The sequence below is a fragment of the Manis javanica genome, chromosome 2 (genome assembly GCF_040802235.1).
Source record: "Manis javanica isolate MJ-LG chromosome 2, MJ_LKY, whole genome shotgun sequence".
NCBI classification, from domain to species: Eukaryota; Metazoa; Chordata; class Mammalia; order Pholidota; family Manidae; genus Manis; species Manis javanica.
Window position 1 is genome coordinate 154,999,703 of NC_133157.1, and position 25,530 is coordinate 155,025,232.

Below are 25,530 nucleotides of genomic sequence, written 5' to 3' on the forward strand. Positions count from 1 at the left end.
CTTAATCATATATTAATTAACCATATATGTTTGGGTTAATGTCTGGAGTCTCTAATCTGTTCCACTAGTCTGTGGCTCATTCATTTCATAGAATGAGTTTGGGAGTATTCCCTCCTCTTCTATTTTTTGGAAAACTTTAAGGATAGTAGGTATTATATCTTGTCTGTATGTGTGATAAAATTCTGAGGTAAATCCATCTGGCCCGGGGGTTTTGTTCTTGGGTAGTGTTTTGATTACTGATTCAATTTCTTTGCTGGTAATTGGTTTGTTTAGATTTTGTGTTTCTTCCTTGGTCAGTCTTGGAAGGTTGTATTTTTCTAGGAAGTTGTCCATTTCTTCTATGTTTTCCAGCTTTTTGGCATATAGGTTTTCATAGTCTTCTCTAATAATTCTTTGTATTTCTGTGGCATCTGTTGTGATTTTTCCTTTCTCGTTTCTGATTCTGTTGATGTGTGTTGATTCTCTTTTTCTCTTAATAAGTCTGGCTAGAGGCTTATCTATTTTGTTTATTTTCTCGAAGAACCAGCTCTTGGTTTCATTGATTTTTTTCTATTGTTTTATTCTTCTCAATTTTATTGATTTCTTCTCTGATCTTTATTATGTCCCTTCGTCTGCTGACTTTAGGCCTCATTTGTTCTTTTTCCAATTTCGATAATTGTGACATTAGACTATTCATTTGGGATTGTTCTTCCTTCTTTAAATATGTGTGAATTGCTCTATACTTTCCTGTTAAGACTGCTTTTGCTGCATCCCACAGAAGTTGGGGCTTTGTGTTGTTGTTGTCATTTATTTCCATATATTGCCTGATATCTATTTTGATTTGGTCTTTAATCCATTGATTGTTTAGGAGCATATTGTTAAGCCTCCATGTGTTTGTGGGCCTTTTTACTTTCTTTTAACAATTTATTTCTAGTTTTATACCTTTGGGGTCTGAAAAGTTGGTTGGTAGAATTTCAGTGTTTTTGAATTTACTGAGGCTCTTTTTGTGTCCTAGTATGTGGTCTATTCTGGAGAATGTTCCATGTGTACTTGAGAAGAATGTGTATCCTGTTGCTTTTGGGTGTAGAGTTCTATAGATGTCTATTAGGTCTATCTGTTCTAGTGTGTTGTTCAGTGCCTCCATATCCTTACTTATTTTCTGTCCGATGGATCTATCCTTTGGAGTGAGTGGCGTGTTGAAATCTCCCAAAATGAATGCATTGCATTCTGTCTCCTCCTTGAATTCTGTTTGCATTTGTTTCACATAAGTTGGTGCTCCTGTATTAGGTGCATATATATTTATAATGGTTATATCCTCTTGTTGGACTGAGCCCTTTATCATTATGTAATGTCCTTCTTTATCTCTTGTTACTTTCTTTGTTTTGAAGTCTATTTTGTCTTATACTAGTACTGCAACACCTGCATTTTTCTCCCTGTTAGTTGCATGAAATATCTTTTTCCATTCCTTGACTTTTAGTCTGTGCATGTCTTTGGGTTTGTGGTGAGTCTGTTGTAAGCAGCATATAGATGAGTCTTGCTTTTTTATCCATTCTGTTACTCTGTGTCTTTTGATTGGTGCATTCAGTTCATTTACATTTAGGGTGATTATTGAAAGATATGTACTTATTGCCATTGCAGGCTTTAGATTCGTGGTTACCATAGGTTTAAGGTTAGCTTCTTTAGTATCTTACTGTCTAACTTAACTTGCTTATTGAGCTATTATAAACACTGTCCGATGATTCTTTATTTCTCTCCCATCTTATTCCTCCTCCTCTATTCTTTATATGTTGGATGTTTTATTCTGTGCTCTTTTGTGTTTCCTTTGACTACTTTTATGGGTAATTGATTTTATTTTTTGCCTTTAGTTTGTAGTTGGTTGGTCTCCTTTCTTTGCTGTGATTTTATTTTCTCTGGTGACATCGATTTAGCCTTAGGAGTGGAACTTTGTCTGGGAATTGTTTAGTTCCTCCTTCGTATTTAAATGATAATTGTGCTGGATATAGTAATCTTGGTTCAAGGCCCTTCTGTTTCACTGCGTTAAATATATCATGCTATTCTATTCTGGCCTTTAATGTTTCTGTTGAGAAGTCTGATGATAGCCTGATGGGTTTTCCTTTGTAGGTGACCTTTTTCCTCTCTGTAGCTGCCTTTAAAATTCTGTCCTTGTCCTTGAGCTTTGCCATTTTAATTATTATGTGTCTTGGTGTTGTCTTCTTTGGGTCCCTTCTGTTGGGAGTTCTGTGTACTTCCATGGTCTGAGTGACTATTTCCTCCCCCAGTTTGGGGAAGTTTTCAGCAATTATTTCTTGAAATACTCTTTCTATCCCTTTTTCTCTATGTTCTTCTTTTGGTACCCCTATAATGCAGTTATTGTTCCTTTTGGATTGGTCACACAGTTCTCTTAATATTGTTTCATTCCTGGAGTTCCTTTTATCTCTCTCTGCATCATCTTCTGTGCATTCCTGTTCTCTGGTTTCTAATCCATCAGTGACCTCTTACAGCTCATCCATTCTGCTTTTAAATCCTTCCAGAGACTGTTTTATTTCTCTATTCTCCCTCCTTAGCTCTTGCATATTTCTCTGCAAGTCCATCAGCATGGTTATGACCTTAATTTTACATTCTTTTTCAAGAAGATTGGTTAGGTCTATCTCTCCAGGTTCCTTTTCAGGGGAGACTGTCTGGATTAATCTGGTGTATATCAGATTTTTCTGCCTTTTCATAGCAATAGAGACAGTTGTGGGTAGTTGGCACATGTCAGCTGGGAGAACATCCCTTCTTGCTAGTTTGTGGCCTTCCTGTCCTGGGAGAACAGCGACCTCTAGTGGCTTGTGCTGGGCAGTTGCGCACAGACTGGGTTTCTGATTCTTGCTGAGCTGCTGTGAAGGAAGCTCCATGCCTGGTTGCTATGGGTGTGGCCGCTCTCAGGCTGTTGCTCTGCTATAGCGGGGCCACGGTGGAGTGGTGATGGTTGGGAGGCTGTTTATGACTGTGAGGGGCCTCAGAGCTGTGCTGCCTCCCAGGGGGTTAGTGCACCCGGACTTCCCTGGGTTCCAGGCTGCTGAGCTGATTGTGCCGGGATGCCTCTGTCCAGCTTTGGGGTCCCTGTCCCTTTAAGACTTTCAAAAAGCACTCTCTTTTCTTTGTCCCAGGGGCACCGGCTGTGGGGATCCGCTCACAGGTCTTACTGTCCCGTTTCCCTAGTATCTAGCACCCCACATACTGTGTGTCTGCCCTCCAGTGTGGATTGCTCGGGCTGGGTATTTAGCCATCCTGGGCTCCCTCTCCCTCCCTGCTCTGACTCCTCTCCTCCCACAGGGAGCTGGGGTGAGGGGTGCTTGGGTCCCGCCGGGCTGCAGCTTGTATCTTACCCCCTTCATGAGGTGTTGGGTTCTCGCAGGTGTAGATGTTGTCTGGCTGTTTGTCCTGTGTCTTCTGGTCTTTCTCTTCAGAATAGTTGTATTTGTTGTATTTTTAAAAATAGATGTTTTTGGGAAGAGATTTGTGCTTCTCTACTCACACTGCCATCTTGGCTACTCCTCCTGTACTATGTTTTTTTAGTCATGAAATTTAGGCTTCTGATTCATCTCTGTCTAACATTTCACTCTTTCTGTATTTGTTCCAAATTAAAATGCTTTGCTAATTGAAATTTTACTTTTAAAATAATACTGCAGTTTTTTAAATGGCATTTTTTTCTATTAAAATTAACAGATATTCTAGAAAATCTGGAAAATAAAACTAAATTAAATTAAAAAATCACCTATTATGTTGCTATTCAGAGGTAACTGATATTTTACTGTGTTTTCTGTTCTTTAGTTTTAATTGAATGCATTACAGCTGAACTTACTATATCTAGTTTTAAGTATTGGTTAATTAAAGAATATTGAGACTGTGTTTTTGACTAAGTGCAGTATACTTTTGAAACAAAGTAATAGCCAATAAGAGTTTGTACATGAGAATCTCTGTAATTTTTCAGTGATTTAAAGAATGGTTTATGTATATTGGAGGCTGGGTAAAGGTTGAATTACTAGTTCTTTTTGAAATTGTTGGGTACTATTGTAGACATGATCATTATTTGAAGATTGTACAAATCTGACTATACCTATCAGGATATCTGTGTTATAAGAATAACATGATGGTTAACTCAACCACATGTATGTATGCACCCAGATGGTTTATATGAACTTATTAGATAATATCAAATTTTGTTCAGTGAACTACTAATACCTGAAAATTTGAGATTCTTTTCTGTATTTTGCTTAAAAAGATTCTATGGGCCAGATTTGTCTTCTACACATGTTTCCTTTCTGTAGAACTGTTTATAAAAAGGAGGAGTGTAGGGGATGTCATCTAGAACTCAGCAGTGTGGAGGTCTGCACAAGTGGAAAGCTTAGGATCCTCACGATGGTTTCACGATTTAAATAGCTGGAGATTAATTAGGTGGAATGTTAATATTTGAATATCTTTATGTGTAAAGGTAAAGTAGGAAATTTGTTTTGGGTACTCACCCCCATGATCATCACTTTGATTCCCTCTTTCCATCAAACACCCCATCTTAAGTTTTTTGCAAAAAATTTTCCTTACTGTATAACTGAGTTTTTATCATCTGTCTCCCTCAGTTTTTCCTGCATTTCTCTTCCCTTTTTTTCCCCAGTCTTTTTCTTATGTCCCCATCTTGTGTGTCTATGTTTTATATAACTCCTCCCAGTCTCCTTCCAGCCAGCCTTCTGTGGTGTAGGGCAATAAAAAAGGGGATGATATCAGTGTGTTCTCTGAAATTACAGGTGAGGTTAAACCTAGCTTGGATTTCCCTAAGTTTGAAAACACAAAATTTTCCCCCTGTGCTTCTTTTAGAATAAAAGAAAAGACAAAAAATAAAATTTCCAATCTATAAATATTTATTAGTTAAATGTATTTTTATGGCTGTAGTTTGCATTTTAAAACTTCTTATAGAAATTATTGACCACACACAGAAATAGATAGAATAGTACAAATACAGAAAATAACACAATGTACCATCCAGCTTCAACAATCACCAATACACAGCCATTCTTGTTTCATTTCTGTCCCTAGCCAGCCAGCCCACTATAATTTTGAAGCAAATTTCAGTTATCATTCATCTGTAAATATTTTAGTATACATCTCTAAAAAGATAATGATTCATAAAAAATACACACACATAAACACACACAATACCATTATCACATCTGAAAATAATTAACAATAATGTCTTAGTATCAGATATTTTGTCAGCATTTATCTGACTGGTTGATTAGTCTGTAAAATGTCTTTTAATCACTGAATTTCCTTCTCTGCCTCTCTTTTCTTTCCTTACAATTAAAAAAAAAAAGGGTCATTTGTCTTTAGATTTTTCAGTCTGGATTTTGCTGACAGCATGCTCATGGGTAGAATGATTAATACATTCTTCAGTTCTTTGTATTTCCTGTCAGTTCATAATTAGATGTATTGTGTGTGTGGTTATTTTGACACCAAGCATATAATGGTAAGTATTACCCATTTTTATTATTTTACTGCCCCAAATTTTATTATTTCAAGGCCAATTGTTCTTTCTCTGGAGATAATCAATTCTAATAAACAATTGTCTTAGAATATTAGGGGGAAGACTAGAGGAGAGGGTATTGAAAGCAATATTCATGAACTTTCTTAGAAAACAATTGTCCATCCATTCATGTAGAGAGAACCCAAAGATCACATCTTCTCCTGAAGTAATAAATAGTGAGTAACATGTATTCAAAATTTATGCTCCAGGTTCTAGTCTAATCACTGAACATAAGCGATTTCCTTTAAGCCTCACAACAAATCTGTAAGATCAGTGCTAACATCATCCCCATATTATAGACAAGAAGACTAAAGCATGGAGATGTTAAGTAACTAAGGTCACAAACATAATAAATACTTTTTTGGGACAAAATAGGATGATTAATCAGACTAATGGTATTTTATTGATATAACAATATTGTACAGTGGATTGTGATGTATTTAAAAGTATGTTTTATAATGGATTTTCTTGAAGATAAGATTGTATTTTGTTTAGGTACATGTATAACTAGAAGATTAATAAAATTGAGTTCATATAATGTTATTTTTTTAAATTCTAGTTAAAGAAACAGTTTCCTGCTATGGCCCTGAAGATTCCTGCCAAGAGAATATTTGGTGATAATTTTGATCCAGGTAAGCATAACTTTATAGACCAGCCATAAGTAGTATTTGAAATTGGATGTGTTTAACATATTCATTGTAATGGGTAGCAGTACAGGACTTTACAAAGCTGATTGATCTACACTCTATAAAAATAATGCCTCAGAAAGGTGTTTACTGTGTGTGCCAGGCATTGTTTTAGACACTTTACATGTTCTAATTCATTCCATCCTCACCAAGGCCCTTTGAGGTGGGTATTATTATTATTTTCATTGTTATTTTATAAATGAGGAAACTGAGGTACAGTTGGGTTAATTAATTTGCCCAGGGCCACATAGAGCTAGTAAATGTCCAATTTGGGAGTTAAATTCAAGCAGTGTGGCTTCAGATAGATTTAATAGCCGTTAAGGGTAATTTGGGTACTTTTCTAACCATTAAGGACATCTTTGTCAAATCCAGAGACCTTTATTAAACATAAACTCTCCACACAGCAGCTTGCAAGCTTCTGAATGGGATACCAAGAAAATGTTCTGTTGTTCACCCTTAGGAGCCTGATGACACATAGGATCTCAGGAATCTGGGGTCTATACATCTAAAGCCTCAAACCTGGACCTTTTTACACTATAATCAAGAAAATAAATCTTGGTCATGGCTTATTGCAGAGAAATTGAAGTCTCCTTATCCACCAGAAATCCTTTGGGAAAATTCATCTGTCTGTGCCTTAGATGAATCCTAACAAGCTAGAGTGCCCTCCCTTCCCACCATCTTACCTCTGTAACCAATTTGTTGTAACCTGGGAACCCATTAAACCTGTGATTTCTTACATGTCTGCTTGCTTGTTCACTACTCAAATTAGAGGCTCTCAAATAGCCTATCTTGACTGTGCTTCCTTTCTGCAATCTAACCTTACACCATTCCTTTCCCTCCCAAAACTTTATATTGTATTCTGTGGAATGCTGTCCACAAGTAACAGAGTGCTGTTTATTCTACATCTATTTCATTTGTTTCACATTCTTGCTTTAATTAAAACTTAGTTTTCCCCCTAAGGCTGCTGGGACATCCGTGTCGCTCTCTCCACTAGAGGCTCTTTCTTCTTCTACACTTACTGAATGAACCTCAGGATTGAAGAGGGTTCTCACTTTCCCCGTTATTTCTCTTAGCAGAATTTAGCTACTTCATTGTCACTGCCAGTCTGTCTGATCTAGCAGAAGATTTTAGAAAGGTGGGCACTATGTCTTTCACTGATTTTGTATGGTGCCTGGTAAATACTAGATTCTAAATAGATATTACCTGAATACCTGAATCCATTAATAAAGAGAAGATTGAGTTGGCAAAATAAAGCCAGATTATACATTCTGTAGAATTGATTTAATAGGGCCGTGGCTTTTGTAATCTTCTTTTGTTTTTAGCCACAGAACTCTTTTTTCCCAATGATATCTTATGCAGAAAATGTCATGTGCAGAACAAATAAAAATGGAATGCTTTTGTTGGTGCAGCAGTAAAGTCTGCCTATGGAACAACATAGGTCGAAAAATATTTTTATGGGCAACGAGTGGCCCTTACAGTTATTTGAGTGAAATAGCAATGTGTTGTGAAACTAACAGTGTATAATGTCTGGTGGAATGGATAAGACAGAGACTGGCAGGACTGTTCCCATAGTCTTCACATTAGTTGACAGGAGCTAGACCAAGGGTGGAAATAGGGCTAAAAATCGAGCCATATGCAGGAACTCTTAAGGAAAGAAATCTTTGTGATTGCTTAGGTAAAGGAGACATATAGACATAAGAATCAAAGATAACTGTAGTGTCAGTCTTTGATAAATTAATTTGAAGTGAAAGACATTTAAAAGGAATCAAACTGCATGTTAGTGACAATGGAAGACTTGAGATTGTGCTGGAGTTCTGTAGAGCTTTTAGTTGGACCCTAAAGACAGAATCATTTCAAGAGAAAAAGGCAACATTGCTACTTGATTATTAAAGGCAAATTACCAGCAGAATGCCCTGTGGTATTTATGTTTTGGCAGATTAATTATTTGATACTGAAAAATGGATTTTTATCAAAGAAGAATTTGAAATCAATACTGAGCATATTGTATTTTGACTTGGCAATAGTGAAATAGACTGTATGTCACATAAATCTTGGGGCACCCTTCATTGGGGAGATCAGATCTAAGTCATACTCAAAAAATCAAAAGATTGTTGAGATGCTTATTTGGTTAGGCTCTGGGGAAACAGACATGTTTTGCTGGTGGGAATGCAAAGTGCTACAGTCCATATAGAAGGGAATATGTAGCAAAAGGACAAGAAATCACATTTCTAGGACTCTATTCCAAAGGTAAACTCTATATGAAATGGTGTACGTACAAGACCATTATTTCGACATTATTTTTAATAGCAAAACTAGAAACAAGTGAAATATCCTTCCAACAGGGAAATCCAATGTAGCTATAAAAAGGAATGAAAAGGCTCTTCTATGGAGTAATCTCCAGAATACATTAGGTGGAAAGAACTAGGTACAGATGTGTATAGTGTGTATTTTCTGTGTAGGAAAGGGTGTGGAGATTCAAAAGGAAATAATGGAAGAATAACCCCAAAACTGAAAACTAGTAACTTTAAGGAGGAGGAAGAGGCCAGTGAGAGGCAACGGGGTAGAAGTTAGATGTCCCTGGATGAATCTTGTTCATTACTTTGACTTTGGGACCATGTGCATATTTTAAATAATTAAAAAATAAAATAAAATAAAATGTAGTAATAAAGCAATCTCCAACAGTTAAAAATAAAAACTGAAGGAATAAACCTAACTATATTTTGATTGGTAATATAAACATGTGAAGAATAATTTTTAATGACTTTGCAACCCAGAATTTCAACTCAAGGATATTCAATTCATGGAATAAAGACTAAGGACAGGAAAAGCGTGCAAAGGAATTTTAACTGCACTTGACAGTCACATTGTTAACAATATATTTATTCTGTAATTATGATAATGTCATAGGAACCAAGATTTTAAGCAGAAGAGGGCAGAGATACAAATATAAAAGATTTTGAATAAAAATCCTATAATTTTTTAACTTAATTTAGAAATATAAAATTATGATCTATTTTTCTCTTCCTGAAGCAAGACATATTTCATAGCTGGAAATGGTCTAAAAATAATAACAAATAAGTAGCAATGAATACCCTACCATCCAGGTTGTAATCTCCAAATACCATTCCCACCTTAAAGGGATCAGGGTTCCATGGAAAAATGGTGATTCCAGGTCGAAGGCAAGATGTGTACCCGGTGGTTGTAGGACATCCTGCCTGAAAACAAAGACTACTGCAGTTTTATCAAAAGGATACAGGAGCCCAACTGATGGGGCTTTCACTGGCAAAGATGGGACAGTTAGTGCGTGAAGAAAGAAACTGCCCTTTAACTTGCTCATTTTTGACAGCCATTGCATAGAGTTTTTCCCTATGCTGCAGTTTAAGCCCGTCTTCACTTCCATTTTTTTCACTTTTTTATTCTGGTGGTTGCCAACATGTGTAAGATAAGCTTCGCATATTTGAAGGCAGATTTTAAGGATTACTCTGCCTATACTTTTCAAAGTTAAAATTTCATTATGAATTTAAAGGTCTTCCTGTAGAGTACACACAGATACAGTTATATTTTTTACATTCTAAATAGTTTGATGTCAAACCTTTGCTAGTAGGATGCTGACCCATTATTATTCTAGTCTTTAAGTTCTTTGAGGCCTTGACTTCTTACCCATCTAGCTCTTTATAGACTTGGTTATAGGCACCAACACCTCAGGCAATTTTTCCAAGACCTAGTCCCTAGATGGCATTGGGAATGTCTTTGCTCTTACAGCAGTGTGTGACTTCCTCTCTGGTAGTATCTTTGGTGTGCCTGAGTGTAGCAATTGATTTAAATTTGTCTTCCCCTAGAATTAGAACTTCTGAGGACAGCTACCATTTCTTAATTAAACGTTTTTATATTACCAGTGTCTTGCACAGTGTAAAGTATGTAGTAGGTGATTAGTGAACCAATGAATGCATGCCTGCCATTTTCAGCTACTCAGTTATTTTGGAAAGGCTACTTAATAATAGGTTTAATATATTACATTAAACATTGTTTACCATACAATGTAAACTTTCAAATAGTTGAGGATCCTGAATTAGGTACATTGATTTTTTATCTAGTCTTACTCTTTTTTTTTCTTTTATGCAAGAAACAAATTTTTCTTTACAGATCATCAAATCCTATCCCTTACTTGACAGATGAAAGAAGGGAGGAGTTCATTTGTGTTACCAGTCAGTGGCACAAATGAGACCCAGAGTTACTGTGGCAAGCTTTTTTTTTTAAATACCACCACTATAATAATAATATGTAATATAATAATTATAATTAACAGTACATATATTATATATGCAATAATAATATAACTATACTAATAATAGTAGCAGTAGTAATGATAACTGCTATTATTTGAATTCATAATTATAAGGTAGCTGCTTTTACCTATATCATACATTAGGAAAATGGAGACTTAGTAAGGATCAGCCATGTTCCCAAGCTTCACAGTTAATACATGTGGCAAAATAGACTCACGCAGGTTTGTTTCACTTATCCCTTTACTGTCTGACTTATGCATGGTGCCTTTAAAGACACAAATCTTTTATGTGCATTTTATTTTAAAATTATGTGTTTGGAACATTACAAAAATCTTACCCAGTTTCCTAATCTGAGAAATGTGGGTCAAGACTAAAGAATCTCTGTAGTGCTTGAGGGCGCAAAATATCCTGTGGTGTGGATGTCATGTCATTGCTCTGGCTGCCTGTTGCAGTGTTAGGACTAAAACCTAAGGTCTCCTTAAGTCACAGTTTGTTTTGTTTTTTTTCCTTGTCACACACTACTGGTGAGTGTGTCCTCTTGGGTGATTTTTCTTGAAGCAGTGAAATGACAGAGAAGATCAGTTCCGTACTTTTTATTGAGACTAAAGCTTTCATTTTATTACCTGAGCATTAGGTTCTTTTCAATCTCTAATTGAAATTTCTTTTGAATCTCAACAGATGCATTAAGTTCTTTGTTGGGGAGATTGTTAAAAATATATATCTCCAACTACAATTCTTAAAGATAATATGTCAGCCTCATATAAATTCTTGGAACTTATCCTCTAATGGTATGATACGTGTTTCAGACTTAGTAGAATTTGAGATATCTGCATATTTAATGTTAATATAAAAATTTAGCTTGGAATCTCCCCATAACTTCTGACTACTAATGGGCTTCTTTTCACATTAGTGACTTCTTTTCTTTTTTTTAAGTAGGCTTTCTATAGGGCTTTCAAACTGTTTAGTCAGTTATGAAATGGAAAGTCTAGTAGCACTTAGTGCAGCACGAGCTGTTGCTCACCGAAGAAATTACTCTCTTTTCACCACTGATCTCCCAATGTAAAATGTGCCTTCAGTAAGTATTCACAGAACAACTTAAAGCTGCTTCCATAAAATCATTAGATTTTCTAAGTCTAGTTCCTAAAAAATAACTGTCTTTCAAGAACAGTTTTTAATGTAAACCTCACATATACTTTACTCTCTGGTGACATAAAGAGTGCCGTTGGAGGAGGTTTACAAGATAGCTTCCTGAAATTCAAGAAATTTACAATTGAAAAAGTACCAAGTGCATCTGGATCTAAGAGACCAGGTCTAATTTATATTTATTCTTTTATAGCTATACCTTACATTTAAGAATGGAAATGTACATGACTAGAAACAACCCATATTTTCAGTGACAGTCACTCTACATTAAAACCTTGGTTGAGTAGGAATTATTTTATTAAACAGAGCTCATTAAGTAGAACATTGTTTATATTAGATTTTTAACAAGATGTTCACCATTTGAGACACTCAAGTCTCATGTTTCTTTGGTTTTTTTTGGTTTTATTTTTTCTCTGTTCAATTAAAGTTTATTGGTCAAGACAAGTTAGAAAGAGCCCTGGGACTGAGCAGGAGCAAAATGTCAATTTGAATTTCTTCTTTAACAATGGAAGTCATATTCTCTTGTATATGCAGATGATAGCTGTGTCCAAAGTTCCTGCCAAATTGGTGTCTTACACCTCAGGAACAGCAACTAATGTTGGGCCAGTAGGAGCTCTTCCGCATTTGGGAGCTCTTCAGAATGCAGGGAGCCCTTCCTGGCCTCAGGTACTGTCCAGCCACTCCCTGAAATTCATCTGCATCAAACATTTGTAAGAATCCAGGTTCCTCATGACAAGGAGGCCTTCTAATGAGATGTGTTCTTTTGTACCATGCAAATCATATTCTTGTATGGCCTGCTTAGGCTGAGAACCTATAGACATCAAACGAGGAATTAAGTAATTTTCTGCCAAGCATATTATGTTCCCCAACTTTAAGGCCATTTTTCTGCCTGATCAAAATGATAGGAAGAAAATTCAGTACGGGCAAAGTTGGGGACTGGGAAGCTATGCAATGGGCGTGGATGACTTTGAGTAATCCATAACCTCTGAACCAGCTAAGGGGACAAAACAGCTTCCTGTGTTTTTTTTTTTTCATTTTGGTATTATTAATATACAATTACATGAAGAACATTATGTTAACTAGGCTTCCCCCTTCACTAAGTCCCCCCCACATACCCCACCACAATCACTGTCCATCAGTATAGTAAGATGCTGTAGAATCACTACTTGTCTTCTCTGTGTTGCACAGCCCTCCCCGTGCCCCGCCCCCCCACTATACATGCTAATCGTAATGCCCTCTTTCTTTTTCTCCACCCTTATCCCTCCCTTCCCACCCATCCTCCCCAGTCCCTTTCCCTTTGGTAACTGTTAGTCCATTCTTGGGTTCTGCGATTCTGCTGCTGTTTTGTTGCTTCAGTATTTCTTTGTTCTTATACTCCACATATGAGTGAAATCATTTGGTACTTGTCTTTCTCTGCCTGGCTTATTTCACTGAGCATAATACCCTCTAGCTCCATCCACGTTCTTGCAAACAGTAGGATTTGTTTTCTTCTTATGGCTGAATAATATTCCATTGTGTATATGTACCACATCTTCTTTATCCATTCATCTACTGATGGACATTTAGGTTGCTTCCATTTCTTGACTATTGTAAGTAGTGCTGCGATAAACATAAGGGTGCATCTGTCTTTTTCAAACTGGACTGCTGCCTTTTTAGGGTAAATTACTAGAAGTGGAATTCCTGGGTCAAATGGTATTTCTATTTTGAGATTTTTGAGGAACCTCCATACTGCTTTCCACAATGGTTGAACTAATTTACATTCCCACCAGCAGTGTAGGAGGGTTGCCCTTTCTCCACAACCTCGCCAGCATTTGTTGTTGTTTGTCTTTTGGACGGTGGCCATCCTTACTGGTGTGAGGTGATATCTCATTGTGGTTTTAATTTGCATTTCTCTGATGACAAGTGATGTGGAGCATCTTTTCATGTGTCTCTTGGCCATCTGAATTTCTTCTTTAAAGAGCTGTCTATTCAGCTCCTCTGCCCATTTTTTAATTGGATTATTTGCTTTTTGTTTGCTGAGGTGTGTGAACTCTTTATATATTTTAGATGTCAAGCCTTTATTGGATCTCTCATTTATGAATATATTCTCCCATACTCTAGGATACCTTCTTGTTCTATTGATGGAGTCCTTTGCTGTACAGAAGCTTTTCAGCTTGATATAGTCCCACCTGTTCATTTTTGCTTTTGTTTCCCTTGCCTGGGGAGATATGTTCATGAAGAAGTCACTCATGTTTATGTCTAAGAGATTTTTGCCTACGTTTTTTTCTAAGAATTTTATGGATTCATGACTTAAATCAGATCTTTGATCCATTTTGAATTTACTTTTGTGTGTGGGGTTAGACAGTGATCCAGTTTCATTCTCTTACATGTAGCTGTTCAGTTTTGCCAGCACCATCTGTTGAAGAGACTGTCATTTCCCCATTGTATGTCCATGGCTCCTTTATTGTATATTAATTAACCATATATGTATGGATTAATGTTTGGAGTCTCTATTCTGTTCCATTGGTCTGTGGCTCTGTTCTTGTGCCAGTACCAAACTGTCTTGATTACTATGGCTTTGTAGTAGAGCTTGAAGTTGGGGAGTGAGATACCCCTTGACTTTATTTTTCCTTCTCAGGATTGCTTTGGCTGTTTGGGGTCTCTATTCTGTTCCACTGGTCTGTGGCTCTGTTCTTGTGCCAGTACCAAATTGTCTTGATTACTGTGGCTTTGTAGTAGAGCTTGAAGTTGGGGAGCGAGATCCTCCCCACTTTGTTCTTCCTTCTCAGGATTGCGTTGGCTATTCTGGGTCTTTGACAGTTCCATATTAATTTTTGAACTATTTGTTCCAGTTCATTGAAGTATGCTGTTAGTAATTTGATAGGGATTGCATCAAATCTGTATATTGCTTTGAGCAGGATGGCCATTTTGACGATATTAATTCTTCCTAGCCAGGATCATGGGATGAGTTTCCATTTGTTAGTGTCCTCTGTAATTTCTCTTAAGAGTGTCTTGTAGTTTTCAGGGTATAGGTCTTTCACTTCCTTGGTTAGGTTTACTCCTAGGTATTTTATTCCTTTTGATGCTATTGTGAATGGAATTGTTTTCCTGATTTCTCTGTTAGTTCATTGTTAGTGTATAGGAAAGCCACAGATTTCTGTGTGTTAATTTTGTATCCTGCAGCTTTGCTCAATTTTGATCTTAGTTCTAGCAGTTTTGGAGTGGAGTCTTCAGGGTTTTTTATGTACAATATCATGTCATCTGCAAATAGTGACAGTTTGACTTCTTCTTCACCAATCTGGATTCCTTGTATTTCTTTGTTTTGTCTAACTGCTGTGGCTAGGACCTCCAGTACTATGTCGAATAACAGTGGGGAGAGTGGGCATCCCTGTCTTGTTCCCGATCTCAGAGGAAAACCTTTCAGCTTCTTGCTGTTCAGTATGATGTTGGCTGTGGGTTTATCATATATGGCCTTTATTATGTTGAGGTACTTGCTCTCTGTGCGCATTTTTTTGAGAGTTTTTATCATGAATGGATGTTGAATTTTGTCGAATGCTTTTTCAGCATCTATGGAGATGATCATGTGGTTTTTGTCCTTTTTATTTATGTGGTGGATGATGTTGATGGATTTTCGAATATTGTACCATCCTTGCATCCCTGGGATGAATCCCACTTGGTCATGGTGTATGATCCTTTTGATGTATTTTTTAATTTGGTTTGCTAATATTTTGTTGAGTATTTTTGCATCTACATTCATCAGGGATATTGGTCTGTAGTTTTCTTTTTTGGTGGGGTCTTTGCCTGGTTTTGGTATTAGGGTGATGTTGGCTTCATAGAATGAGTTTGGGAGTATTCCCTTCTCTTCTATTTTTTGGAAAACTTTAAGGAGAATGGGTATTATGTCTTCTCTGTATGTGTGATAAAATTCTGAGGTAAATCCATCTGGCCCAGGGTTTTGTTCTTGGGTAGTTTTTTGATTAGTGCTTCAATTTCATTGCTGGTATTTGGTCTGTTTAGATTTTCTGTTTTTTCTGGGTCAGTCTTGGAAGGTTGTATTTTACTAGGAAGTTGTCCATTTCTCCTATGTTTTCCAGCTTGTTAGCATATAGGTTTTCTTAGTATTCTCTAATAATTCTTTGTTAGTTCTGTGGGGTCCGTCGTGATGTTTCCTTTCTCATTTCTGATTCTGTTAATGTGTGTTGAATTTCTTTTTCTCTTAAAAAGTCTGACTAGAGGCTTATCTATTTTGTTTATTTTCTGGAAGAACCAGCTCTTGGTTTCATTGATTTTTTCTATTATTTTTTCTTCTTAATTTTATTTATTTCTTCTCTGATCTTTATTATGTCCCTTCTTCTGCTGACTTTAGGCCTCATTTGTTCTTCTTTTTCCAATTTCAATAATTGTGACATTAGACTATTCATTTGGGATATGCCTGTATTGCTATATACTTTCCTGTTAAGACTGCTTTTGCTGCGTCCCACAGAAGTTGGGGCTTTGTGTTGTTGTTGTCATTTGTTTCCATATATTGCTGGATCTCCATTTTAATTTGGTCACTGATCCATTGATTATTTAGGAGCATGTAGTTAACGGTTAAGGCTCCATGTGTTTGTGAGCCTTTTTGCTTTCTTTGTACAATTTATTTCTAGTTTTATACCTTTGTGGTCTGAAAAGTTGGTTGGTAGAATTTCATTCTTTCTGAATTTACTGAGGCTCTTTTTGTGGCCTAGTATGTGGTCTATTCTGGAGAATGTTCCTTGTGCTCTTGAGAAGAATGTGTATCCTGTTGCTTTTGGATATAGAGTTCTATAGATGTCTATTAGGTCCATCTGTTCTAGTGTGTTGTTCAGTGCCTCGGTGTCCTTACTTATTCTCTGTCTGGTGGGTCTGTCCTTTGGAGTGAGTGGTGTGTTGAAGTCTTCCAAAATGAATGCATTGAATTCTATTTCCTCCTTTAATTCTGTTAGTATTTCTTTCACATATGTTGGTGCTCCTGTGTTGGGTGCAAAAATATTTATAATGGTTATATCCTCTTGTTGGACTGAGCCCTTTATCATTATGTAATGTCCTTCTTTATCTCTTGTTACTTTCTTTGTTTTGAAGTCTATTTTGTCTTATACTAGTACTGCAACACCTGCTTTTTTCTCCCTGTTGTTTACATGAAATGTCTTTTTCCATCCCTTGACTTTTAATCTGTTCATGTCTTTGGGTTTGAGGTGAGTCTCTTTTGTAAGCAGCATATGGATGGGTCTTGCTTTTTTATCCATTCTGTTACTCTGTATCTTTTGATTGGTGCATTCAGTCCATTTACATTTAGGGTGATTATTGAAAGATATGTACTTATTGCCATTGCAGGCTTTAAGTTTGTGGTTACCATAGGTTCAAGGTTAGCTTCTTTAGTATCTTACTGTCTAACTGAACTTGCTTACTGATCTATTATAAGCACTGTCTGATGATTATTTATTTCTCTCCCTTCTTATCCTTCCTCCTCCTTTCTAAATATGTTGGGTGTTTTGTTCTGTGCTCTTTTTAGGAGTGCTCCCATCTAGAGCAGTACCTCTAAAATACCCTGTAGAGATGGTTTGTGGGAGGTAAATTCCCTCAACTTTTGCTCATCTTGGAATTGTTTAATCCCTAATTCATTTAAATGATAATCATGCTACATACAGTATCCTTGGTTCAAGGCCCTTCTGTTTCATTGCATTAAATGTATCATGCCATTCTCTTCTGGCCTGTAAGGTTTCTGTTGAGAAGTCTGATGATAGCCTGATGGGTTTTCCTTTGTAGGTGACCTTTTTTTACTCTCTGGCTGCCTTTAATACTCTGTCCTTGTCCTTGATCTTTGCCATTTTAATTATTATGTCTTGGTGTTGTCCTCTTTGGGTCCCTTCTGTTGGGAGTTCTGTGTGCTTCCATGGTCTGAGCGACTATTTCCTATCCCAGTTGGGGAAGTTTTCACCAATTATTTCTTCAAAGACACTTTCTATCCCTTTTTCTCTTCTTCTTCTGGTACCCCTATAATGTGGATATTGCTCCTTTTGGATTGGTCACACAGTTCTCTTCATATTGTTTCATTCCTGGAGATCCTTTTATTTCTCTCTGCGTCAGCTTCTATGCATTCCTGTTCTCTGGTTTCTATTCCATCAATGGCCTCTTGCATCTTATCCATTCTGCTTGTAAATCCTTCCAGAGATTATTTTATATCTGTAGTCTCCCTCTGTACTTGCTCCTTTAGCTCTTGCATATTTCTCTGCAGATCCGTCAGCATGTTTATGATTTTTATTTTGAATTCTTTTTCAGGGAGACTGGTTAGGACTATCTCTGCAGATCCTCTCTCAGGGGTTGTTTGCACTATTTTGGACTGAACTAAATTTTTATGCCTTTTCATGGTGATAGTGGTGGCTGTAGGCAGGTTGCAGGTGTGTCAACTGGGAGAAGAAAGTCCTTTCCTGCTTGCTGGACACCTTGCCGTTCTGCGCTGTCTGTGTCAGTTACCTGCACTCCTGGAGCAGTCCCCGGTTAATCCCCTAAGCCGCTGTGGGCGGCGTCTCTGTCAGAGCAATGCAGAGCCCTGCGGGGATTGGCAGGCATGCCAGGTGTGCTCCTCCAGGATAGCAGCACCCCTGCTGGGCAGCTGTGTGCCAGCATTAACCTTTGGGTCTGGCCCGGGCAACTGTGCATTGGGCTGGGATTCCTGTCGGCTCCTGGGAGCGTGGCTGCTCCTGAGCTGATCCTCTGCTACTGCCGCCAGCTCCCGCGGGCCTCTCCCATGCCCCTCTGGTGCTGCCGCTGCCAGTATAGGCAGGCCGCTAGGTTGCCACTGTTGCAGGCTTGCACCGGCATCTCCTGGGTGCCTCTGGCGCCGTGGTTGCCGGTGCACATGGGCCGCTCCCAGGCCACTCGGTCACCGCCGCCATAGGCTTGTGCGGGCCTCTCCTGGGCCCCTCTGTTGCCGTGGCCTCCAGCGCTCACGGGCCATCCTGGGCCACTCGGTTGCCACTGTGGCAGGCTTGCATGGGCCGCTCCCGGTCCCCTCTGGTGCCGCTGGCCCCGGCCTGTGTTCCCACTCTCCCACTACTGGGCCAGTGTGTCGGGGTCCACGCCAGTTGGGGGAGTGACTGGCAGGCTGCTTATTGCCTTGATGGGCTTCAGAGCTGCGCTGCTGCCCAGGGGGTTAGGGCGCCTTAAGTTCCCTGGGATTCCCAGCTGCTGGCTAAGTGTGCCGGGACAACTTTGTCCAACTGTGAGGTCCCTGTCTCTTTAAGACTTGCAAAAAGCACTCACTTTTCTTCTGTCTCAGGGGCACCAGTTGTGGGGATCTGCCCACAGGATTTGCTTTTCTGTTTCTCTAATATCCAGCACCCCATGCACCGTGTATCTGCACTCCAGGTGCAGATTTCTAGAGCTGGTTGTTTAGCAGTCCTGGGCTTTCACTCCCTCCCCAACTCCTTTCTTCCCGCCGGGTTCTGGGGTGGGGGTGCGTTTGGGTCTTGCCGGGCCGTGGCTTGTATCTTACCCCCTTTGGGTGATGTTGAGTTCTCACAGATGTAGATGTAGCCTGGCTGTTGTACTGTATCCACTAGTGTCTCTTTTAGGAATAGTTGTATTTATTGTATTTTCATAAATATGTATGTTTTTGGGAGGAGATTTCCACTGAACTATTCATACTGCCATCTTGACTCTGTCCCCTGTTTCTTTGTTTTTTGTGGTATGTTTCTTAAGAATTAGGGTTTAGGATGATGGCCTTTAAACCCCCAATAACAAATAATAATAACAACAAAAATAATAATAGCTGAAGATTGTGCTCTATCTACCAGGCATTCTACTATGAACTTACATGCATTGTCTCATTTAATCCAATAACAACATTATGAGGTAGAAATGTTATCCCCATTTTACAAGTAAGGATTTGAGTCTTAGGTTCAAGATCAGCTAATATGTAGCAGAAACGAGATTTTGAAAATTTTCTAGGAATCCTTTGTGCTTAACCTTTGTTGCTAAACTGCTGTTACATGAGCCTCAGTTATCAATAATCACAATGCTTTGAAGAAGTTGGACAATTATTTGTTAGAAAAGTGTTTCAGTGTATTTTTCAAGGGGGTTTTTGGTACTAAGAGTTGTGCTGGTAATTAACTGATTGATCACCATTCTCCAGTTGGCAGGGATTTCCAGCAATTCTTAACATTTTTTTTTTAAGTTGGTATGATTTCCCAGTCACCAATGTCACAATGTTGATTTTTATTCATTATCTGGTAATTCATGAGGAATTGGATAATGCCGAGCCTCTCCAAGTTTTGTAGTGAGTCTGTTTAAAATCATTTAAGAGACTTTTTTTGGAGAATTTTCTTTTTGGAGACAATTACCTGCCTTATTTAAATTTTATAATCATTGTATTTATAGACTTAAAAATATGTATTTCTAAATATTTATTCCTTGTATATCAAGAAACATGAATTTAAAAATAGGTTCTTAATCAAAATTTACTATTTTGTGCTTTTTAATTCTTATATAATTGTATTGATAGTAATTACATAGGCTGACATAAATAATCCTAATTGTTTCTGTCTCTGTTAACAGATTTTATTAAACAAAGAAGAGCAGGACTGAATGAATTCATTCAGAACTTAGTTAGGTATCCAGAGCTTTACAACCAGTAAGTAATTTTCATTGTGTTCTACAGAGATACTGAAACCAAACCTAAGAATATTGAATAAGCTACTGATACAGATTCTTTACATTCTATGGAATATTAGTATGCTATTTATATTTGTAAAATCTTCTTTGAGCATTTTCCTCCTGGTATTCTTAATCTCCTTTTCCTTCCACCATCTCAAAGCCCTACTTTCTTTTGTACTTATATTAGTTTTACAGATTAAACTGAAAATAAATCTGCATAGCACACAGATAAAACATTTTGTTAATTATATTTATTCTTGCATTCAAAAAGGATTTATTGGGCACAGGCTATGTGTCATGGAAACGTGAAGAGAAATGAGAGCCATCCTGACCTTCCAGTTGCATAGACTCCCAGTCTAGTGGGAGAAACAGACATATAAAACAAAATACTAAATTTTAAAAATTAAAGCTAGGGAAGTTTAATGATAGAGATGCTAGGAGATAGAGAACAATATGGCCAGCTTTTCTTCAGGGAGTCCAAGGAAAGCTCCCTAGTGCAATCAGTCATTCAAGAAGAAAAGGTAGGGAGAGCACTCCCGGTAAAGGGAGCAGGACATGTACCAGAATCTACAAAAAGCCTGAAATGTTTAGGACACTTAAGTATTAACATTCCATGGTGACTGAAACAGAGTAGATTTTCAGAAAGGAGATGAGGCTGGGTGAGTTGGCAGGGTCAGGCACACATGACACCACTTCTTATTCCATCTGGGACAGTGCTCTTGTCTTAACCCAGACAAGACCTCCAGTCCTCAGCACAGCATTCCAGGCAGCCACTTAACATGAAGGGCTTTCCCAGCCCTATGTGTGTCTCATGCTAATGAATTTAAACTTCCTTCTGTTGGCCAGCAGTTCCCAAAGATAGAAGGTAGGTGCTATCAGAAATACCTAGGATTATACAGGTAGATCGACGGTTTGAGATGTGTTTTCATTTTTGAGTTTGGTAATTGGTTCATGGGTAATTGTATTTATTATGATTTGTAATTTACACATATGTTACTTATACTTTTTTTGTATGTATAGAGTTTTATATTCTGAGAAGAAATAAAGGGTAAAGTAAAATATCTGGGGAGATTTTCTACAACTCACCCATCTGTGTAGATGTAAAGATTGCCTTATGAACAGTGAAACAAATACGTGACACACTTTAACAGTCTTTTTGCAATCACACTGAAACAGTAGTTTTAGCAATTGTTGTGAAACCAGTGATCACCGTATATATAGTTCTTTTCAGTTTGCAGAGGGCTTTCTCCATTCTGAGCAGGTCCTCTGACTTCCTTTTTTAACTTACTTCATTTTGCTGATTAGCAAAATGCTAGAACTGGAGCTCCTGTGACCAAGGTCTTCTGCCTAGTGCTGGATTTTTCCTGATGCTCACAGGTAGGGCAAGGGTCAGGGAGGTTCAGTGCCTCTAGTAGCTCTGGGATTAGTCAGTGCATCGAGGAGCAGGTGCCTCTCCATTCAGGTCTTCCAGCAAATGATAGAGGGGCACAAAATTAAGGAGGATCCTTAAACTCAGAGTTCCTCCTTTGTCTCTCCTTCAGCAAAGAGCCTTTTATTGTTTGGCCCTTTGTAAAATTACTTTTTAACACTTAATCCTTTTCCCCAGGACAAATTCTGTTATTTGCAACCTAGATCTAATCTTCCAACCTTTGCTTTTTACTGTATGCACTAATGATTACTTCAGATGGCATTTTACTGCCTCATTTGAAGTATAATTCATACATTGAGAGCTTGAATTTGTCTTCTCCTTTGACACAGCCTCACATGGAATAACTAGAGTAAATGGTGGCAGTGGTTATTACTTTTTTCTCCTGGTACTTTGAACAGTGTTACTCAGAACTTCTAACATTATATGTTAAATTCTAACCATTCATTCTGGATCTAGAATAGTATTATAAAGATGTTATATTTTGTATTAAATACAACTGTTCATTTTAACATTATACTATAAAATATACAATTCTTAAGTATATAACCCAGTGGATTTTTACATACATATGCACCCTCTAACCACCTCCATTCCATTCAAGGTAGAGGCCATTTACAACACTCCACAAAAATAAATAGCCAAGGGGTTTTTTAAACTTAATTTTTTGGGGGGGGTGGGGGTAACTTTTCTGGGGGGTTTGTATCATGAATTGATATAATCTGAATAACAATACCACAAAAAGAGCAAAAAGAAATATAGCTATATATGAGTAATTTAGACTTAATTTTTAACTGACATTTTCTATAAAAAATGACATTTCATATTTTCTGGGTCTCATTTGTTGTTAACAGAACTTTATTAATTTTCACTCTTGATTTAAACATCAAACTGTTTGTAAAGTAGGACAGATTTAAGAGAGCAAGAAGCCAGTCAGCATGTGTACCTTGAACACTACTGTATGCCTATAATTATTGTTTTAGGGAAGTGCACTATAAAAATAGCTTTACTTCAATAGAGAGCATTGATTTTCAAAATCAACTTTATTATAAAGTTGATTTTAAAAATTACTAAAAAAACTGGAATAAGATTTTTCTCTGGAAAAAATATTATAAAGTTGATTTTAAAAATTATTAAAAAACTGGAATAAATATTTCTCTTATCTCTGGATAGAAACAGGATTTTTTTCTGAGCAATATTAGCAGTGTATGATGTACTAAAAAGTAAAACAATGACAAACTTGACTTACTAAAAACTTTTAGGCCCCAAAAATCACAAGTGAAATAAAAAATGAAATATAGAAAAAGTTTCCCATGATAAAGGACAGTAATGGAAAAATATACTTAATATAGAAAGAGCTCATGCAGATAATACACACTTAAGACACCAAAAGAAAAATGGAAAAAGCACATTAACATTAATAATTTACAAAAGAGGATACAAATGGCTAATTAATTACCTGAGAAACCGAACATTTTCTTATCTACTTAGTAGTGTAAAGAGAAGCAAAAAAAAACCTTATTTTAGCTTTATTGCAATATACCACATACAGAAAAGAGAACAGATCATGACTATATAGCTTAGTGAACTATGAGGGAGCAACACATCTAAATGAATACATTACCGTACCCCAGGCCAAGAAATAGACCATTATCAGTACCCCTGAGACTCTCACGTGCCTCCTCTCAATCTGTATTCCTTTCTTCCTTCCCAAGGATAACTACTCTCATAATTTGTAGTAGCATAGATTAATGTGCCTTTTTTGAACTTTCTATAAATGGAATCATACAATACATATTTTCTGTCTGGCTTATTGTCAACAATGTGAAGGTCATCTATATTGTTGAATACAGCTGTAATATATTCACTCTCATTGCTGTATAATATCCCATTGTAGGAACATACCACAGTTTATCCATTCTGCTGATGGGCATTTGAGTTGTTTCATTTTCTGGCTATTATGAATAATGTTACCGTTAACTTATCTTTTCTTGCACATGTGCAAGCATTTTTGGTGTTATTTTGGAGTAGAATTCCTTGGTTGTAGGATTTTTGTATTTAACCGTAGGGGATAATGTTAAAATAGTTTCCAAAGTGATTATACCAACTTATATGTCCACCATCCATGTATAAAATAATATTGCTCCCCTCACCAATACTTAATGTTGTCAGTCTTCCCCATTTTAACCATTCTGGTGAGTGGGTAGTGGTATCTTATTGTTGCTTTAATTTGTATTTCACTTATTACTAGTAAAGTTGAGTATCTTTGCCTTAAATTACTATTTTTCACTTACCAAATTATCAGGGATGTAATATAAACTGTAACATTTAATGCTAAGCAAAGTGGGAGAGAGTCTTTAAGATGTTCACATACTGCTAGGAGAGTATAAATTGGTACAGCCTCTCTGGAAATCAGCCTAACAAACTATTTAAAGCCTGAAAATGATTTCTAATTCAGATCAAATAATTTCATTTTTAAAAATCTGTAGTGAAAATCATAAATGCACTTCAAATGTTATACACAAAGATGGTAAATTACATATTTATAGCCATGAAAGTTGTGTAATAAAATGTTTGAGGCCATCTATGTACCCTAAAGAATCACTGAGTAACCAGCTTATCCATATTATACAGCATCATACATCTATCAAAAGTGATTGTTTACAAAGAGTTTTTAACAACATGGGGAAATGCTTATCGTGTAATTTTTAGGTGAAATCCAGTGAAATGAAAGTATTTTAAATGTAGCATATAGTCTTAATGGTACATAGAAAAAAACTGAAATAAAATGCCTAAATGTTAATAGTATTTGCCTCTGTGTAGTAAGATTAAAGATCTCCACCCTCACCTCTAGAAGACTATTTGGAGCTAGAACTCAAAATTCACCGTGTTAGCTATTTTGAAAGTGTATGATTCATTGACTTTTGTAGTGCTGTATAACCATCATCACCAGCTCATTCTGTTGCCCCAAATCTAACATTAACATCATCCCAAAAGAAACTGCACTTTCAGTTTTCCCCTTTCCCACCCTTGGCAACTAGAAGTCCACCTTGTGTGTCTAAGGATTTGCTTATTCTGAACATTTCATGTAAATGGAATCATATAATATGTGACTCTTGTCTTCTTTTGTTCATTTACCATACTGTTTTTGAGGTTCATTCATGTTATATGTATCACTACTTCATTCCTTCCTGTGGCTGAAAAATATTTCATTGTATGGACAAACTGCATTTTGTTCTTTCATCAGTTGTTGGATATTTGAGTGCTTGAACATTGTGTATGAGTTTTTCTGTGAACATATGTTTTTATTTCTCTTGGGTACACAGGAATGGAATTTCTGGGTCACATGGAAACTTCCTCTTTAACTTTTTGAGGACCTGCCAAACTGTTTTCCATAGGGTTGTACCATTCTACATTCCCTCCAGCCCTTCCCCTTTTTAGAAATTATTAAAGTGAATTTATATTATTTGTATTATTAAGAAAAGTTTGAGGAGGTAGTACCTCAGATGGTGATTAAATCATTCCTCAGAATTGTCATTAGTCTGTGCAAGACCCCTCTTTTATTTTGGCCCTTTTTTTCCCTTCATCTTTAATCTTCATAACCCATTTCTTCATTCCCACTTGTGATCTTTTTTTTAAGGTATTATTGATATACACTCTTATGAAGGTTTCATATGAAAAAACAATGTGGTTACTACATTCACCCATATTATCAAGTCCCCACCCATACCCCAATGCAGTCACTGTCATTCAGTGCAGCAAGATGCCACAGATTCACTATGTGCCTTCTCTGTGTTACAC

General features: G+C 37.0%; 1 protein-coding gene across 3 annotated transcripts in view; it reads left to right on the plus strand.

Annotated features, from left to right (window-relative positions):
- SGK3 (serum/glucocorticoid regulated kinase family member 3) overlaps positions 1-25,530 on the plus strand; it is a 137,705-nt gene that overhangs the window by 79,361 nt on the left and 32,814 nt on the right. For all 3 annotated transcript variants that reach the window (XM_036998072.2, XM_017677326.3, XM_073229608.1), the window contains 2 exons: positions 6,096-6,168; positions 20,205-20,280. In XM_036998072.2, the coding sequence (XP_036853967.2) occupies positions 6,096-6,168; positions 20,205-20,280 (149 nt within the window). The remainder of the gene's footprint in view (positions 1-6,095; positions 6,169-20,204; positions 20,281-25,530) is intronic.